The following is a 20,148-nucleotide window of genomic DNA, read 5'->3' as shown; positions in this document are numbered from 1 at the left end:
ATTTTCTACGTCTAGGAGCATGGCCCACTTTTTCTTGCTCAGGTTACCTTTAACATTTGATCTTTGATTTAAATTTCATGAAGTTCATATGATTTACCACCACTTACCTATAAAAGTAGTTACATTGGAGAACTATTATTTCCCATACAAGACTGTTTTAGAAATTTAATCTATTTTGTCTCCTCCCTTTATAAAGTTGCCTAAGTGGGAGTGGAACAGATTAGGAAGTTAAAACTATAAAAGTATTCTTGAACAAATTAGAATTAGAGTCAGAGTTAGTGATGAGCATTCTTGTCCTTTGGTGTACTATTTCTGGGCTATCGTAAAGTGTGATATACTTCCACAAAAGGCTTTTCTGTTAAATAGAGAAGTATCTTTTAAGTACAAATACATGAATCAATGATTTTAGTTTTGAAAGATTTGACAGTCTTTATTAACAATAATCTGTAATTTCTCAATTATAATATATCTGAATAAAGAAAAATAATTGCCTATATGGAGCAGCAAATATTTTCACTGTTACCCAGCCATTTTATGTCATTGGTTAATTCAACTTTCAAACTTAATTATTTTTTACTTTAATTATGTTGAAGCTGAGGTAGATGATGTAGCATTAGTGTGGAGATTTAAAATATAAAATACTCTTAAGAATGACATTGAGACAGTGTCTTATTTGTTGCTTTGGATACAATTAGGTTACTTATTGATTTGTTTTTTGGTGGAACTATAGTTTGAACTCCAGCTGAGATGTAGTTAATTAGCTTGCTAACAGGTCAATTAAAAAAACCAGAAGCACACAAAATAATCTTTGGAAGAATGAATAAGTTATTGTATCAGTGAATTAAATTGTTCAACTTTTGCTTTTAAACCTGAAATCAATTTGGTAACATTTCCCAGTGTATCTTAATTGGTGGTAATAATGGTGGTAGTAGAGTATTGCAGGTGATCTATTACTTGAATCACGCTCCAAAACTCTTTTTTGCTTTTGGATATTGATCCTCTTATTTCAGGCTTTCTGGGATGTGTACCAATATGCCTAGTGATTGGCTGAGATATGGATCTTGAACTTTTTGCCTAGTTGGCCTTGAACCAAGATCCTCTTAGTATCAACCTCTTGAGTAGGTAGGACTTATTATAGGCATGAGCCACTTCCAAATTACTTAATTCTTTTTGTAGCGCTGGTGATTGAACTCAGGGCCTCACACATGCTAGACAGACACTCTCCCACTGAGCTACATTCCCAACCTTCCTCCGAATTTTTGATGTATTATAATTTATTTGGGGGCTGGGAATATGACCTGGTGGCAAGAGTGCTTGACTCCTATACATGAAGCCCTAGGTTGAATTCCTCAGCACCACATATATAAGAAAGGCCAGAAAAGCCCTGGAAAAACAGGGATTCCAGGGAACATTCCTGAATATAATCAAGGCAGTTTATGACAAACCAACAGCAAGCATAACTCTAAATGGTGAAAAACTAAAGCCATTCCCTTTAAAATCAGGAACAAGGCAGGGATGTCCACTCTCTCCCCTGCTCTTCAACATAGTACTAGAATTCCTAGCCAGAGCAATTAGGCAAGAAGAAAATATAAAGGGGATCCAAATAGGAAAAGATGAAGTTAAACTTTCTTCACAGATGACATGATCCTATACCTAAAGAATCCCATAGACTCTACCCCCAAGCTACTAGAGCTGATCCAAAACTTTGGCAAAGTTGCAGGATATAAAATAAACCTTCAAAAATCAACGGCCTTTCTCTATGCTAATAACCCGAAGACCAAGGCTGAAATCAGGAAAGCAACTCCTTTTGCAATAGCCCCCCAAAACATAAAATACCTAGGAATAACCTTAACCAAAGAAGTGAAAGACCTCTTTGATAAGAACTTTAAAAGCTTGAAAAGCGAAATTAAGTCAGAACTAAGGAAATGGAAAAACCTCCCATGCTCCTGGATTGGGAGGATTAATATAATCAAAATGGCAATATTGCCAAAGGCTATCTACAAATTCAATGCAATACCCATTAATATCCCAACACCATTTTTTAATGAAATAGAGGAAGCAATCCAGAAATTCATATGGAACAATAAAAGACCTAGAATAGCAAAAACAATCCTTAGCAGAAAGAACAGTGCTGGAGGAATTACAATACCCAACTTCAAGCTGTATTATAAAGCTATAGTAATAAAAACAGCTTGGTATTGGAACCGGAACAGGCCTGAAGACCAGTGGAACAGAATTGAAGAACCCAGAAATGAACCCACAGAACTATGCCTACTTAATCTTTGATAAAGGAGCTAAAACAATAGTATGGAAGAAAGATAGCCTCTTTAACAAATGATGCTGGCAAAACTGGCTCAACACATGCAACAAACTCAAACTAGATCCTTATATATCATCCTGCACCAAAATCAATTCCAAATGGATTAAAGACCTCAAAATCAAAACAGACACCCTGAAAACACTAAAGGAAGGAGTAGGAGAAACACTTGGGCTCCTTGGCACAGGACGGAACTTCCTTAACAAAGACCCAGAAAGGCTAAAAATCAAAGAAAGGTTGGACAAATGGGACTGCATCAAACTGCAGAGCTTCTGCACGGCAAAGGATATAGCTCGCAAGATAAACAGAAAGCCCACAGACTGGGAGAAGATCTTTACTGGCCATTCAACGGACAAAGGCCTCATATCTAAAATATATGCAGAACTAAAAAAATTACCCTCTTCCAAAACAAAACCGCAGAGAACCAATAGCCCCCTCAACAAGTGGGCTAAAGACTTACAAAGAGACTTCTCTGATGAGGAAATGAGAATGGCCAGGAGACATATGAAAAAATGCTCTACATCACTGGCCATAAAAGAAATGCAAATCAAAACAACATTGAGATTCCATCTCACCCCAGTAAGAATGTCCTATATCAAGAAAACTAACAATAACAAATGTTGGAGGGGATGTGGCCAAAAGGGAACCCTACTTCATTGTTGGTGGGAATGTAAACTGGTTCAGCCACTCTGGCAAGCAGTATGGAGATTCCTCAGAAGGCTAAATATAGAACTCCCCTATGACCCAGCAGCCCCATTTTTGGGTATCTATCCAAAAGACCACAAACAAAATCACAGTAATGCCACCAGCACAACAATGTTCATCGCAGCACAATTTGTCATAGCGAGAATCTGGAACCAACCCAGATGCCCCTCAGTAGACGAATGGATCAGGAAAATGTGGTACATATACACAATGGAATTTTATGCCTCTATCAGAAAGAATGAGATTGTCCCATTTGTAAGGAAATGGAAGGACTTGGAAAAAATTATACTAAGTGAAGTGAGCCAGACCCAAAGAAACATGGACTCTATGGTCTCCCTTATTGGGAATAATTAGTACAGGTTTAGGCAAGTCATAGCAGAGCATCACAAGGCCCAATAGCTATACCCTTATGAACACCTAAGATGATGCTAAGTGAAATGAACTCCATGTTATGGAGACAATTGTTATATCACAGTTGTAACTACTTTCAACGTCCCATGTGTATCTGTAGCTTCTATTATTGATGATGTTCTTGTATCACCTTCCTGTGGTTGTACCTACGCTATCTCTGTAATCTTATCTGAGTATATTGGAAACCGTGTATACTGGTATTGGAAGTAGGAAATTGAAAGGGAATACCAAAATTGAGAGACACAGGGTAAAAAAAAGACAAACAACTATAAAAGCAATACTTGCAAAACTGTTTGGTGTAAGTGAACTGAACACCTCAGGGGGGGAAAGGGTAAGGGGGAGGGGGGAGGGGGGTATGAGGGACAAGGTAACAAACAGTACAAGAAATGTATCCAATGCCTAACGTATGAAACGGTAACCTCTCTGTTCATCAGTTTGATAAGAAAAATTTGGAAAAAAAAATCAATGGCATTTCTATATGCCAATGACCTGAACACTGAGGCTGAAATCAGGAAAGCAACTCCTTTTGCTATAGCCTCAAAAAACATAAAATACCTAGGAATAACCGTAACCAAAGAAGTGAAAGACCTCTATGATGAGAACTTTAGAAACATGAAAAATGAAATTAAGTCAGAACTAAGGAAATGGAAAAACCTCCCATGCTCCTGGATTGGGAGGATAAATATGATCAAAAAGGCAATATTGCCAAAGGCTATCTACAAATTCAATGCAATACCCATTAATATGCCAACACCATTTTTTTTTTTTTGCCAGTCCTGGGCCTTGGACTCAGGGCCTGAGCACTGTCCCTGGCTTCTTTTTGCTCAAGGCTAGCACTCTGCCACTTGAGCCACAGCGCCACTTCTGGCCGTTTTCTTTTCTTTTTTTTTTTTGGCCGTCCTAGGCCTTGGACTCAGGGCCTGAGCACTGTCCCTGGCTTCTTCCCGCTCAAGGCTAGCACTCTGCCACGTGGGCCACAGCGCCGCTTCTGGCCGTTTTTTCTGTATATGTGGTGCTGGGGAATCGAACCTAGGGCCTCATGTATCCGAGGCAGGCACTCTTGCCACTAGGCTATATCCCCAGCCCCTCTGGCCGTTTTCTGTATATGTGGTGCTGGGGAATCGAACCCAGGGCCTCATGTATACAAGGCAAGCATTCTTGCCACTAGGCCATATCCCCAGCCCCCAACACCATTTTTTAATGAAATAGAAGAAGCAATCCAGAATTTCATATGGAACAATAAAAGACCCGGAATAGCGAAAACAATCCTAAGGAGAAAGAACAGTGCTGGAGGAATTACAATACCAAACTTCAAGCTGTATTATAAAGCTATAGTAATAAAAACAGCTTGATATTGGCACCGGAACAGACCTGAACACCAATGGAACAGAATTGAAGACCTAGAAATGAACCCACAGAACTATGCCTACTTAATCTTTGATAATGGAGCCAAAAAAAAATAGTCTGGAAGAAAGCCTCTTTAACAAATGATGCTGGTAAAACTGGTTCAACACATGCAACAAACTAAAATTAGATCCTTATATATCACTCTGCACCAAAATCAATTCCAAATGGATTAAAGACCTTGAAATTAAAACAGATACCCTGAAAACACTAAAGGAAAGTGTAGGAGAAACACTTGGGCTCCTTGGCACAGGACGGAACTTCCTTAACAAAGACCCAGAAATGCTACATATCAAAGAAAGGATGGACAAATGGGACTGCATCAAACTGCAGACCTTCTGCAGGGCAAAGGACATAGCTCACAAGATAAACAGAAAGCCCACAGATTGGGAAAAGATCTTTACTGGCCATACAACGGACAAAGGCCTCATATCTAAAATATATGCAGAATTAAAACAATTACATTCCTCCAAAACAAAACTGCAAAGAACCAATAGCCCCCTCAACAAGTGGGCTAAAGACTTAAAAAGAGGGGCTGGGAATCTGGCCTAGTGGCAAGAATGCTTGCCTCGTATACATGAAGCCCAGGGTTCGATTCCCCAGCACCACATATATAGAAAATGGCCAGAAGTGTTGCTGTGGCTCAAGTGGCAGAGCAAAGTGCCTTGAGCAAAAAGAAGCCAGGGACAGTGCTCAGGCCCTGAGTTCAAGTCCCAGGACTGGCAAAAAAAAGACTTAAAAAGAGAGTTCTTTGATGAGGAAATGAGAATGGCGAAGAGACATATGAAAAAGTGTTCTACATCACTGGCCATAAAAGAAATACAAATCAAAACAACATTGAGATTCCATCTCACCCCAGTAAGAATGTCCTATATCAAGAAAACTAACAATAACAAATGTTGGAGGGGATGTGACCAAAAGGGAACCCTACTTAATTGTTGGTGGGAATGTAAACTGGTTCAGCCACTCAGGAAAGCAGAATGGAGATTCCTCAGAAGGCTAAACATAGAGCTCCCCTATGACCCAGTAGCCCCACTTTTGGGCATCTACCCAAAAGACCACAAACAAGAACACACTAAAGCCACCAGCACAACAATGTTCATCGGAGCACAATTTGTTATAGCGAGAATCTGGAACCAACCCAGATGCCCCTCAGTAGACGAATGGATCAGGAAAATGTGGTACATATACACAGTGGAATTTTATGCCTCTATCAGAAAGAATGACATTGCCCCATTCGTAAGGAAATGGAAAGACTTGGAAAAAATTATACTAAGTGAAGTGAGCCAGACCCAAAGAAACATGGACTCTATGGTCTCCTTCATAGGGAATAATTAATTAGTACCGGTTTAGGCTAGTCACAGCAGAGGATCATAAGAGCCCAATAGCTATACCCTTATGAACACATAAGATGATGCTAAGTGAAGTGAACTCCATGTTATGGAAACGACTGTTATATCACTGTTTTAATTAATTTCAACATGCAATGTGAAACCGTAGCTTCTATTATTGATGATCCTCTTGTATCCCCTTCCTGTGGTTGTACCTGCACTATCTCTGTATCTTATCTGAATACATTGGAAACCCTGTATACTGGTATTAGAATTAGGAAACTGGAAGGGAATACCAAAATCGGGAGACAAAGGGTAAAAAGACAAACGACTACAAGAGCAATATTTGCATAACTGTTTGGTGTAAATCAACTGAACAACTTATGGGGGGAAAGGGACGGGGAAGGGGGGCATGAGGTAGGAGGTAACAAACAGTACAAGAAATGTATCCAATGCCTAACGTATGAAACTGTAACCTCTCTGTACATCAGTTTGACAATAAAAATTAAAAAAAAAAAAGGCCATAAGTGGCGCTGTGGCTCAAGTTGGCAGGGTGCTAACCTTGAGGAAAAAGAAACCAGGGACATTGCTCAGGCCCTGAGTTCAAGCCCCAGGACTGGCAAAAAAAAAAAAAAATTAATTTTGTCTTACTGATTTCTCCTTCCCCTCCCTCTCTGTCTCTCCCTTTGTCTCTCTCACTCTCCCCTCCCCCTCCCCCTTCTTTTTCTTTCTCCCTCTCCCTCTTTTTCTCTTTCTCCCTCTCTTTCTTGGTACTGGGACTTGAACTCAGTGCCTTTAGCACACTGTCCTTTAAGCTGTTTTGTTTTGTTTGTTTTTTTTTTGCTTAAGCCTGGTGCTCTGCCACTTGAACCACAGTTCCATTCCCAGCTTCTTGGTAAGTGGAGATGAGAATCTCATGGATTTTCCTTCCTGGGATTGGCTTCTTAATTTTGCCAGATAATTTGATTTTGTTGTTTGATAGTATAAAGAAAATAATCAAATCACAAAATCGGCTGAAATATCATTTTACCATGAAAACTGGTATGGTAAGAAAGTATCATGTACTAAAATTCAGGGCCTGTCTCTTTTCAAATCTTGTAATGAGTTTTTTGTTGCATCTTGCCCCTCCCCCAGAGCAGCCAGCCAGAAGATATTGGAGCATAGTATCTCTGCTGGAGTTGTTTCTTACTCTCATGGAGGAGATAAGAATTGTTTATACTGCAGCAGGTAGATCTCTATGGTGGATCAATGCTGGATTAAATTTTAAGGCTATTAGTAAAGACTTGAGCCCTAACAAAGTGATGCTGAATGAGTCCTTCCATTTTGAGAATTTGATTATAATTTATTGAGTTTTATTATATAGGAAAAAGAAACAGCATCTTAATTCCAAACATAACATGCTGACTTGGTCTCTGCTCTAGGTTTGCTGTGGTGGTAGAAACAGCTGACGAATGCAGCATTTTAATGTAAATCTTTAAAATAAGTGCTTTGGAACTAGATTTAAAGTTCCAGATACTCAGCAAGCAATCTTTATCAAGGCATTCTTCTGAATTGCAGTCTTGGATCACTTAGTGCTGAGGATCTGAAAAAACAAATATCAAAATCCTGAATTTTTTTTCTCCAGTGTTATGCCACTGTAAATTAACAAGTATCAACAGCACAGTATCCTTGGATCTAAGTTGGATGTAAGGTGGGTTTGGATAGTATTTCATAAAAAGCTTGACTTTTGAGTTCCAATAGTAGTTCAGCAAATAATTACTATTCAGATTACTAAGTTGACATTTAGATTATGTAGAGAAATAGAAGCTTTTAAACAAAACATTCAGCAAAAGAGACTTGCCTATCTGCTTATCTACTTTAAGTGAAACAGTGATTGTTCATTTAGTGATATAGTCTTTATAAAGAAAATATAATTTGCCTTAGATCAATGTTTATTTTTATATAAAATATCGAAAGGCATAACAAAAGATTTATTTTTACTTAATTTCTGCAGTTAAGAAAATATGGCTTGAAGTCAGTTGAAATGAGGAAGAAATCTCAAATGAAATAGTTGGAGTATAACTACTTACTCTGAAGCATTTATTATTTTGAGTGAAATCTTTTTCATAGTTTTTGTAGCACTGAAACTTTCTGATTGGTGATATGAATTGGTCTCAAATTTCTCACTGAATAAATACAAGTTATAGCAAAACTTCCATTTTTTTTGTTTTTGTTTCTTCCCCTTTCACTTTAAATTCTTTGTAGTATTGGAGAATTCTTACCTTCTGAGCAAGATTTCAGAATATGTAATGGAAATGGCTGTTAAAATGCCTCTTTTTGGGTCCATTGTCAGGCTTGAACTCAGAGCCTGAGTGCTGCCTGTAAGCCTCTTTGTGCTCAAGGCTTACTACACTCTACCACTTGAGCCACAGTGCCGCTTGGGTTTTTGAATAGTTAATAGTCCTCTGAAGACGTTTCTTCTGCCCAGGCTGGCTTCTAACTGTGATCCTCAGATCTTCAGCTTCCTGAGTACTTCCTGGAAGAAAGATCTTCTTTCTTTCCTTCCTTCCTTCCTTCCTTCCTTCCTTCCTTCCTTCCTTCCTTCCTTCCTTCCTTCCTTTCTTCCTTTCTTTCTCTCTTTGTTACTTTCTTTCTTTTTTTAGGGGAGGGCAATACAGTCATTACTATTCAGGACCTCATGTTTGCTTGCTTTTTTTTTTTTTTGCCAGTCTTGGGGCTTGAACTCAGGACCTGAGCACTGTTCGTGAGCTTCCTTTGTTCTACCACTTGAGTCACAGAGATGCTTCTGGCTTTTTCTGTTTATGTGGTACTGGGGAATCAAACCCAGGGCTTCATGCATGCTAGGCAAGCACTCTACCACTAAGCCACATTCCCAGCCCCTGGGGACCTCATACTTTCTAAGCAGGCATTTTTACCACCAAGTCACCCTGACTGCTCCTAATGCTTCCTGGTAAAGTCCACCTATGTTAAGCTTCTTCATAGCTAGAATAACAGGTGCTGGTACCACATCCAGATCTTCTTTAGAAAGGGATCTCATAGACTCTTTTTTTTCTACCTGAGATGGCTTCACCTAGTTCCCAACAATCTTGCTTCTCAAGTAACTAGGATTACAGACATGAGCCACTAGCACCCAACTAAAAACAAAATTTAAATGTTCTAATATTGTTATTGGTCATTAAACTGAGGAAGTGTTAAATTCCTCTTCTTTGTTTTTTGATTACTCAGACTACATTTTTGGTTTTTTTTATGTGGTATATATACAACAAAATGCTAAGGAAATATGTTTAAAGCAATATTTAAAGGAGCTTTTTTAACTAAAAAATTTAAGGATTGTAAAATATTCTCCTCTGTTTATAGTTAGGTATGTCAAACATATTATAAAGTCTATGTGATGTTTTAAAATTTTTATAGTTACCATAAAATCAGTTTAAAGCATGGAATGCTATCAATCATAATTGTTCTAATTGTCTTTGTGAATTTTTAATCCCCAACAGTTACCACTTTGAAATACAGAGGTTCATCATCACATCACTTTTAGGTTCTTGGTTACCCCCTAGTGGGAAATTAAAGAACTGTTTAAAAGGACACCTAAATTGACTTAGGTAATGCTTTAATTTGGGAAGTAAAAAGAAAATAGGGTGGTTAAAATTGCTTTCTTCATTATTTAACCTTTTGTGGGCAGACTTTTGAAGACTATTTTCCAAAGCTGGGGAATTGTCTCATTGGTAGAATACTTGCCTAGCATGTGCAAGGCCTGAGTTTGATCCCTAACATCACACTAAATGGGGTATGGGGAGGTGCATGCATGCATGCATATACATATGTGCATACAGAAACTAGGCATAGTCTTATGTGACTGTAATACCAGCAGTTAGGATGATACATAATATGGCTACATAACATGACCTGTTCCAAAATAGCAATAAAAAAAATTTCTAACGGAATTGTGTGACATGCATTTTTTTTCTTCATGAGAGGCTATATACAGAATTATAGATTCTAAGACAATTATAGTAGTTGCATTTTTGTTAGTGTATTTTATATATTCAGAATTTATTACAACTCTGGTGAAATTAAGAAATAAATTTAAATGTTTAATATGGAATTTAAACAGGTCCAACAATATCAGAAATAAGTTGAACACTGGTAGCTGACACTACTCAGGAAGCTGAGATTTGAGGATTGCAGTTCAAAGCCAGCCTGGCAGGAAAGCCCTGAGACTCTTATTTCCACTTAAGCACCTAAAAACTGGAAGTGGAACTGTGGCTCAATTCGTAGAGTGAGATCCTTGCACAAAAGATCAATCAAGGGCAGCTCTGAGGCCCTGAATTCAAGCCTCAAGACTGGCACAAAAAGGAGGAGGAGAAGGAGGGGGACCAGCAGGGGGAGGAGCAAGAGCTGTGGCGAGGGGAGGAGGTAATCAGAAATATTTGGAACAATAAGGGAAAATAAAGCTTTCTTTCTAGTGCATAAGGGTAATACCAATGCTTTACATGTCCAAAGCCATTTGCTTCCTTAAATTTTAAACTGCACTAGGTGTGGATTACATGCCTATAGCCTCAGCATTTGAAAAGCTGAGACAGCGTTTTGAGTTACAATGCTACATTTAAAAATTACAGGTGAGTGGGCTGGGAATATGGCCTAGTGGCAAGAGTGCTTGCCTCATATACATGAAGCCCTGGGTTCAATTCCCCAGCACCACATATATAGAGAACGGCCAGAAGTGTCGCTGTGGCTCAAGTGGCAGAGTGCTAGCCTTGAGCAAAAAGAAGCCAGGGACAGTGCTCAGGCCCTGAGTCCCAAGGCCCAAGACTGGCCAAAAAAAAAAAAAAAAAAAAAAAAAAAATTACAGGTGAATAGAAATGATATTTCTATGAAGCAGTATTTCCAAAAGATGAGTTAACTTCAGGTTTCACAACCTGTGAAAGCACATCTGTGTATGTCGCATCTCTGTATTAAAACTCATAAAATGACCCTGGATAATGTTGAGAGAATGCAGAGGCCGCTCAAATTGACCTTCAATCCCCTCCCTCACTCCTCCTTCCTCCCTTCCTTTTTCATTTTCTTTCCTTTTTTATTTCTCCCTTCTCTTCCTTCCCTTCCCCCCTCTCCTTCCCTCTCTCTCTTTCTTCCCTTTCCCTTTCCTCCCTCCTTCTCTCTCTCCCTTCTTTTCTTCCTTCCTTCCTTGTCAGTACTAGAGCTTGAACTCAAGGTATTATGCTCTCACTTTATTTTTCTTCCCTCAAGGCTCGCAATCTACCATTTGACAACATCTCCACTCCATCTTCACTTTTTGCTGGTTAACTTAATGGATAAGAGTCTCAGGATTTTTTTCTCCCTGTCCAAGCTGGCTTTGAACTGTGATCTATGATCCTCACATCTCGGCCTCCTCAATAGCTAGGATTTACAGATGTGAGACACTGGTGCCTGACTTCAGATTCTTAATCCAGAGACTTCGTAACTGTCTTCGAAGCAGTTCTTTTAAGGGAGAATAGATGTTAACACAAATTACTAAATGCACTGACTTTAGGATGTGCCAACCAAAGACTAAGAATTAACCATATAAAGGTCAAAAACATGTATTTTGTGAAAGACAGTACTTTTTAAAAAATTGTTGTTTTTCCACATTAAATAGAAGAAGCTCTAGCTTTTGATTTTACTAACTGCTGAGGAAAATCATCATAAAACTTTTTATTAATAGAGCATTAGAGTGTTTTTGGTGACAGCATGTATAAAAAGAAAATTCCAGAGAGAAGACAACACACTCAGTAAAAATATTAAGATATTGTGACTTGTTTTCTTTCCAAAGGGAAATAGTTTCAAGTACTAAATGTAGATGATTGTATTTTTTTAGTACTGGTCTCACAGTTGATTCTTAGCCTGGGATAAGCTTCAGGGAAAAATTATAGGTATAAGTTCAACCCACTTAGACAGTGGGTACTTCACATCATTTTATGACATCACTTTTTCTTGGATTTAATCTTTTAAAAACTATTTTTGAGCTTAGATACATTTATAATATGAAGGGGCTTCACTGAGGTATTTTCATACATGTACACAGTGTACTTTGGACAAGTGTATCCCTTTTACCATATTCCAATTGCTCTTCTTTTCCTCCCCCTTTTTTCAAACAGTACTTTATGGGTTTCATTATGCTATATTCATAGATAAATGGATATAATGTCTGTGATTATCTTCACCTGTCAGCATTCTCTTTCTCCTTCCCCTCCCCTACATAACCCCTCCTAGTCTCTCTTTTATGTTCATGTCCCATTACCATTACTAACATCCTCCTCATTCCACAAAGATGTAACAACACTATGTGGTACTTGACCTTTTGAGTTTGGCAGGTCCTACTAAACAGGATGGTCTCCTGCCCATCCATTCCAACAAAAAATGAGGGAACCCTTTCCCTTATATCATTGCCAGCAATTATATTTGTTTTCTTGATGATTGATATTCTGACTTGGGTAATGTGGAATTTTGGTGTGGTTCTGATTTGCATCTCTTTTATGGCTAAGAATGTTGACCATTTCTTTATTAGTCATTTGCATTCTGATAGCTGTCTCCTTACTAATTTGATTATTCATTTGCTTTTTTTACTTTTTTCATCTCTTTGTATATACTGGATGTAAATTATTTGTTGAGTCTCTGGCAAAGTTTTTCTCCTATGAGTTGTTACTTGGTTCTGGAAATTGTTTCTCTTGATGTGAAGAGACTTCTTAATGTGATACAATTCCATTTTTCAATTGTTCTCTTGTTTGCTGGGCTGAGTCCCATTCAGAAAATAATTAGTTATGTCTGTAGCTTCCAGTTTTCTCTGTGTTTTCCTGTAGTGGTTTTAAGGTTTCAGGTCTTAGATTGAGATCTTCAATCCACTTGGAGTTGATTTTGGTAGATAGAACTAGGAAAATCTAGTTTCAATTTTGTGTATACAAATAACCAGTTTCACTAGCACTATTTGTTGAAGAGGCTGCTGTTTTTGGCAACTTTGTCAAAGATTAGAGTCTGTAGTTGTACAGTTTTATTTATTTATTTATTTATTTTTGGCCAGTCCTGGGCCTTGGACTCAGGGCCTGAGCACTGTCCCTGGCTTCTTCCCGCTCAAGGCTAGCACTCTGCCACTTGAGCCACAGCGCCGCTTCTGGCCGTTTTCTGTATATGTGGTGCTGGGGAATCGAACCTAGGGCCTCGTGTATCCGAGGCAGGCACTCTTGCCACTAGGCTATATCCCCAGCCCCAGTTTTATTTTTGAGTCTTCTGCTCCATTGATGTTTTTATGCTGGTACGCTTAACAGCTTTTGTTATGGCTCTATAATATAATTTGAAGTCTAATTGTGATACCTCTAGCATTGTTCTTTTTGCTCAGAGTAGCTTTTGATATTTAGGATCCTTTATGTTTTCAAATAAATTTAGTGCTGATTTTCTTATGTCTACAGAGAAGGATATTTGGACTTCGATGAGCATTGCATTGGATCTTCAACTTGTTGGCCGTTTCCATGAAATTAATAATTCCATTAATCAAAAAATGCAAAAGGGGTGCTTTTCTATCTTCTGGAGTCGTCTTCAGTTTCCTTCTTAAAGTTTTATAGTTTTCATGTAGAGGTCTTTTACCTCCTGGGTTTATCTAGGTTGTTGTGCAACAAATTCTAATTTCTTTTTCAGCCTGTTTACTGTTGGTATATAGAATAGCTGTTGATTTTGTATGTTGATCTGATATTCGTGCTAATATTCGTGCAACCTTGCCAAAAATGTTTATCAGATTTAGGAGTTTCTTGGTGGAATACTTAAGGTCTCTTAAGTATTGGGTTAGTTATAGCAGCTGTGAATCAGGATAATTTGACTTCTTTCTTCCTATTTGATTGACTCTCTTTTATTTCTTTCTCTTGTATTATTGCTCTCCCTGTAATAACCTGGAGGGAGGTTGGCTAGAAGCCCTGCCCCATGTTGTCATCATTGGCACACCCCACGGAGGAGGGGATCCTGCCCCACGTTGTGGGGATTGGAACCCCCTCCCCCCCAGCTTGCAGGTGGGAGGGTGGATATAAGAGGGCAGGATATCCGGGAGAAGAGAAGAGGCGCGGAGAAAGCGGTCCCTCGTGGAGCTGAGCAGTGCCTGGGTTCCTCTCAGACCTGAGGACAGGAGAGCCAGAGCCCTGGGCCTGCAGAGAATGGAGGCTCTAGCTACCTAGTTCTGGGCTGGAAGAGAGCCGAGGCCTTCAGAGCCAAGGCCTGCTGAGAGCCAGAGGCCCCAGGAGAGCGAACAGAGGAGCAGAGCAGAGCCGAACCGAGAAAAGCCCGAGGCCTGCGGAGGGGTCTGGAGCCTAAGTCCTGTGGGAAAGTCCGAAGCCTGGTGCCTGTTGGACAGAGCATACGCAGAGAGTAGAGCGGAGGCCCGAGGACAGTGGAGGCCCACAGAGAGCCACTTGGAAAGTGGAGTCCCTCCGAGAGGGGAGAGGTCTATGGAGAACAGAGGCCTGTGGAGAACAGGAGGCCTGCAGAAAAGCCTGTGGAAAGGAAGAAAGGAAAGAAACCCTTCCCCTGGAGGCTGCAACTGCTCCTCGTTCTGGGGTAGCCCGGGGTCAAGGTAGTTGCAAACTAATAAAACTCATTTGTCACCTTTAACAGTCCTCTTTATCGCTAGTCCTCTTTATCACTACTATATTGAATGAGTGGAGAGTGGACATCCTTGTCTTGTTTTTGACTTAGCAAAAATGATTTCAGTTTTTCCCCATTTAGTATGATACTATTAGGTATGGGTATGTTATATAATTTTTATTATGTTACCCATTCCTAGTTCCTTTGGAGCTTTTGTCAGGAATGGGTGTTGAATTTTGTCAAAGGCTTTTTTGTGTGTTGATTAAGATAATCATGTAGTTTTTATCCTCGATCCTATTTATATACAGTATTACCACTGATTTATGTAAGTTGAACCATTCTAGAATTCCTAAGATGAAACCAGTCTGGTGAATCTCTGGGTCCCTGATTTTTTTTGCTGGGAAACTATAACTGCTTCATCTCATTGTGATAGGTCTGTTTTAAGTGGCTTATCTTTTTTGGTTTAGTTTTAGTAGATCAACAGGATCTAGATATTTATCCATTTCTTTGAGGTTTCCTTTTGTTTGTTTTTGTTGTAGGGAGCAGAGCTGACTCTTGATTAGGAAAACATGGTAGCAAATGTTGGGGGGAGTAGAGCTGACTCCATCTTGATTAAGGAAACATGGTACCAATTGTTAAAATGAAGTTTTTAAGTCAACCTGACCACAAAATTCTTCTTCTGTAAATGGCTTGCTTAACTTGTTTGTTGCTTGCTTTACCCCCTGGTCAGCCCCCTACATCTGTGCTACACTTTTACCTTTATAAACCCCAGCTCAAGGACTGTTAGGGGTCATGATGTTATCTCCCAAGTCTGCACTGCTCCCTGGCTGGTCAGTTCGCTTTTTGCTTCCCCAATAAATCCATCTTTTTGCTTGAGATTGTCTGAGTGGTAGGCTCTTGGAGGGATGTGGAATCTCCTCCCTTGTACCCCATAACATTTCTGGATATAGGTTTTCAGAGTATTCCTTCATGATCTTCTGGGTTTCATTTGTATGTGCAGTGATAACCTCTTTTTCATCTTGGTCAATTTGAATTATTACCCCCCCCCCCTTTTTTGTCAGGTTGATTGGTTAGCGTTTATCGAAGTGTTTTGTGCCAGTCTTATGTCCCTTGTGGTAATTTGAAATTTGTCTTGTTCTTATTTTCCTCAGAGTCTGAGGTATATCATTATTTACTTGAATTCTCTCATTTTCTCTCTCTCGTTTGCTCGCTCTCGCACTCTCTCACTCTCGCTCTCACGCTCTCACTCTCTGTAGTCACTGATTATAAACCTTCTACTCTCTTTGCTGTATTCCGAAAGTTCTGGTAAATCTACCAGATTTTTGAGGGGAAGGATGACTGGATTTCCTATCTATTGGAAAAAAGGAATATTAAAATTCCCCACAATCATTGTATGGGGGCTATACAATGTGCTTTTAATTTTAATTTTGTCTAGTAAAGTTTTACCAGCATTTGACCACATGCATGTTAACAATTGTAATTCACTCTTAGTGGATTGTGTTTTTATTTTTATTAGAGTTAAGGAACTTTTAAATTTCCCTCATTATTATTTAACCACCAACTGATCATTCAATACAGTGTCATTTTTTCTCCCTGTATATTGAGTCTATCCTGTGGTTCCGTTTGGTTTTGAGGTCTAATTTTATTCTATTGTAGTCAGGAGTTATTTGAACTTTCTTACATTTTCCGAGACTTGCCCTATGTCTTAGAATATGACCTATTTTGGACAAAGTTCCATGAGCTGCTTGGAACAACGTATATTGTATAGCTACTGATGAAATACACTGTAGGTGTCTATTAAGTCCAGGTGTTCTGTGGTGTCACTTAATTCTGAGGGGCTTTTTTGGAATACAATCTATCAGTTGGGATATTAAGCAGCACCATAAGTTGTAGTTCCTGATTGCCTATTTGTATTGGAAAAGTAGCAAGTAACTTTAGACACTATGTTTTAAGGTAATGAAACAAATTTGTATTTTTGTGGCATATAGGTCCAGGAATGGGTTTGTTCTGAAAATGCAGTTGACTTACAGTCTCAGACTGCAGTTATACAAATTGACCATTATTACAAACTTACAGAGATAAATTTTTTGTACACTGTCATCATTCATCCATTTTTTTGTTGTGGTTATTAGTGGTATGAAGTAAAGAGTTAGTGTATTCTGAAATGTTGTTTAAAAGCCCTAAATAAGGAGTTTCGAGTTCACCTTCTCTGTGGAGTTGTGGTTAAAGTTAATTAAATAATTTATGCCTTCAGTCTTGTCTATTAAATTTTTACCCAGTTTTTTTTTAACCAAGTTTTAACATCTACAAAATATTGCCACAATGGTACATCCTAATTTACTTCTTTTTTGGGGGGTGGTGGGGTCATTCTTGATAGGTAATTTGTTCCAGTTTTTCTATAGTAAATGTCTCTACTTGTGTCTCCCCAAAACACAGTGAGTTGAGGGTGCCTGTAAAGTTTCAAAATATGGTACAACTTTTCTTTTTAATACTGTCTGTTTAAAGAATTTAGATGTTGCTTCCAGTCAGCTTGATTGTTGTTGTTTGTTCATTTGTTTATTTTGCTTATTTGTACTGGGGTTTGAACTCAGTGCCTTAGGCTTGCTTGCTAGATAGGACCTCTGACACTTGATCCAGCCCTTTTTGCTGTATTTTTGAGATAGGGTCTCAAATTCTGCCATGCCGACTTGGACTATGATTCATCTATGCTTATTGTGTAGTTGCCCACTCTCAGGTTTTTTGTTTGTTTTTGTTTTGCTAGTCCTGGGGCTTGAACTCTGAGCCTATGCACTGTCCCTGAACTTCTTTTTTGCTCAAGGCTAGTGCTCTACCACTTGAGCCACAGTGCCACTTTCAGCTTTTTTGAGTAGTTTATTGAAGATGAGTCTTATGGACTTTCCTTCCCAGGCTGGCTTTGAACTGCGGCCCTCAGATCTCAGCCTCTTGAGTAGCTAGGAGTACAGGCATGAGCCACTGGCATCCAGCTCACACTCAGGGTTTTTGTTTGTTTTGCTGATGAGATGGAAGTCTCTTGAACTTTTTTCCTGGGCTGACCTAGAATTGGTAGCTGTATTAGGTTTTGTTTGGCAGGTTAGTTGTGTTTTTGTTGCTGCTGCTGGGTGATACTGGGCTTTGAATTTGCTAGGTAGGACTCTACATCTTGATCCATACCTCCATTCCTGTGCTGTACATTATAAGTATGTTTATGTTAGCTTCAGCCTTTTTTATAGGTTAAAAATAATTACTCTCATTGGTTTCTAAAACAGTTGAGATTTTCATGTAGAGTCAGATTTCTGTAGCATGTTAAATGTTTTAGCTAATGTTAATGTCAGCAAGATTGTTTTCTATGTATTTGTGCAATTTCACAGGATATTACTTAGAAAGTGTTGGCTATTGTAATCATTTAAGTCCTCATTTTTTATATGTGTATTGCACATGCATAATGTACAAATTTACTTTTTTTTCTTTATACAACGCTTAATTTTCCTCATTGATGCTATCTCTAAGATTGATTTTTACCAGTGGAATTATTTGAACTAGGAATAGAAATGTTTCCAGAGCTTTTGAAACTTTGCTATAGTGCCCTCTATAGACGCTGTCATCCATATGTAACTTGTTTTGAAGGGAAGTGTTCCATTGTGGTGTCTTGCTGTAAATATTTGTTCATATTTTTGTGAATTCAATACTATGTGCCATTGTATTATAGTAAGTTTTATAAAGCAATCCATAAAAAGACTCCTACTACAAGTGTTAGGAATTATGTCTATCTGTGAATGCTGACACTACAGTTTTTAAATTAATAAGCAAGTTGAGTTTATTTCCTATAAGTTTATTAGCCCATTTATGTAATTTTTGTTATCCCTTTGTTCACTGCCCTTTTATTTACAAGTAATTTATATGAGCATCTCATAGTAACTTACAAAACTTTTCTTTAAAATGTTTCCTTTTATACTTTTTTTTGTCATTTTTTGCTTTGTTTGTGAGTGTTTGGGAGTGAGCCAAAGTAATGTATTCTATTTTATTTTGTTATGACTTCATAGTTATGTATAGACTTCCCACACTGGGGTGAGAAGCATTCACATTTTCTTGCTCTTTTGTATAAGTACTTTGTTTAAAGTGTATTTTTTCATATGTTAATCTTTTAAAAATAGCTCACATAGAAGTCTGTGTCAGGAGAGAATTAGGGAGAAAGATTGTAGATGAAAGAAATGTCTTTCGTGATGATAATAATTTTCAGATGAAAATGCTTGACTTGTTTTCATTTGTACAAGTTATAATTGAATAAGGAAACGGACTAGATTTAGCTAAATAAGTTTGGCTTCATGTTGCCCTCATTTAGGCAGCTGTATTTTAGAGATGTTTCAGTTAATATTGGGAAAGAAGTGAGAAAACCAGTAATTAGGCTTCTGTTTTCATCTAACTTTGAATGATTTTTAATAGAGTAAATTTTGTTAAATTATTGGTATAATGTCTAAAATTTTAGTTCTATTTCTCTCAGATTTCATGCATAAAGCCATTAAATACTTTGATATTTTTACATAAAGTAATTGAGTAGCTATGAAAACCATGATTTGAATTAAACTTGATCTACATTTTAGGACTTTTTCATGCCTAATACATTTTTTTTCTTTACAGAAATATCGGTATCAGGATGAAGACACACCCCCTCAAGAACACATTTCCCCACAAATCACTAATGAGGTGATAGGTCCTGAGTTGGTTCATGTCTCAGAGAAGAACCTATCAGAGATTGAGAATGTCCATGGATTTGTTTCTCATTCTCATATTTCACCAATAAAGGTAGGATAACTGTTCTATTCTTTTCCTGTGACTTATGGTTTGCTCAGAACTACTCTGTCATGTACATTTTTCTCCCTTTGGTTGATTTCAGTTTCCTAGTTAAAGGAATTTTATATATTTGTTAGTATTTCACATATTTCAAAATGGACCTCCAGTGGGGAATCCTAGCTACTGAGGAGGCTGAGATCTGAGAGTCACGATTCAAAGCCAGCCAGTACAGGAACATCTGTGAGACTCTTATCTCTAATTAACCACCTAAAAAACAGAAGTGGAGCTGGGGCTCCATGTGGTAGAGTGCTAGCCTTGAGGCAAAAAAGTCCAGGGATAGTGCCCAAGCCCTAAATTTGTTTATGGGCTGACAAAAAATAAATAAGTAAAATAAAATTTCAAAAGATATTTTATAAATGAATTTTATTCTTAGACACTGTATTTAAAGATCCTCATAAAGGAAATATCTTCTTAGATTTCATATATTACACATGAGCTATTTTGAAACATTTGTTTTAAATATTAGCAAGTACAAAAAACATTAACATCTTTTTGAAATCCAACAGCAACTTTTCTTGATCCATTCATCTCTCC

General features: G+C 38.1%; 1 protein-coding gene across 10 annotated transcripts in view; it reads left to right on the top strand.

Moving 5' to 3' along the window:
• Dlg1 (discs large MAGUK scaffold protein 1) overlaps positions 1-20,148 on the top strand; it is a 191,284-nt gene that overhangs the window by 55,805 nt on the left and 115,331 nt on the right. For all 10 annotated transcript variants that reach the window (XM_048346891.1, XM_048346892.1, XM_048346896.1 and 7 more), the window contains exon 5: positions 19,402-19,566. In XM_048346891.1, the coding sequence (XP_048202848.1) occupies positions 19,402-19,566 (165 nt within the window). The remainder of the gene's footprint in view (positions 1-19,401; positions 19,567-20,148) is intronic.

Source organism: Perognathus longimembris, chromosome 5 (assembly GCF_023159225.1).
Source record: "Perognathus longimembris pacificus isolate PPM17 chromosome 5, ASM2315922v1, whole genome shotgun sequence".
Classification (NCBI taxonomy): Eukaryota; Metazoa; Chordata; class Mammalia; order Rodentia; family Heteromyidae; genus Perognathus; species Perognathus longimembris.
This window is presented reverse-complemented; position numbering and strand designations above follow the sequence as displayed.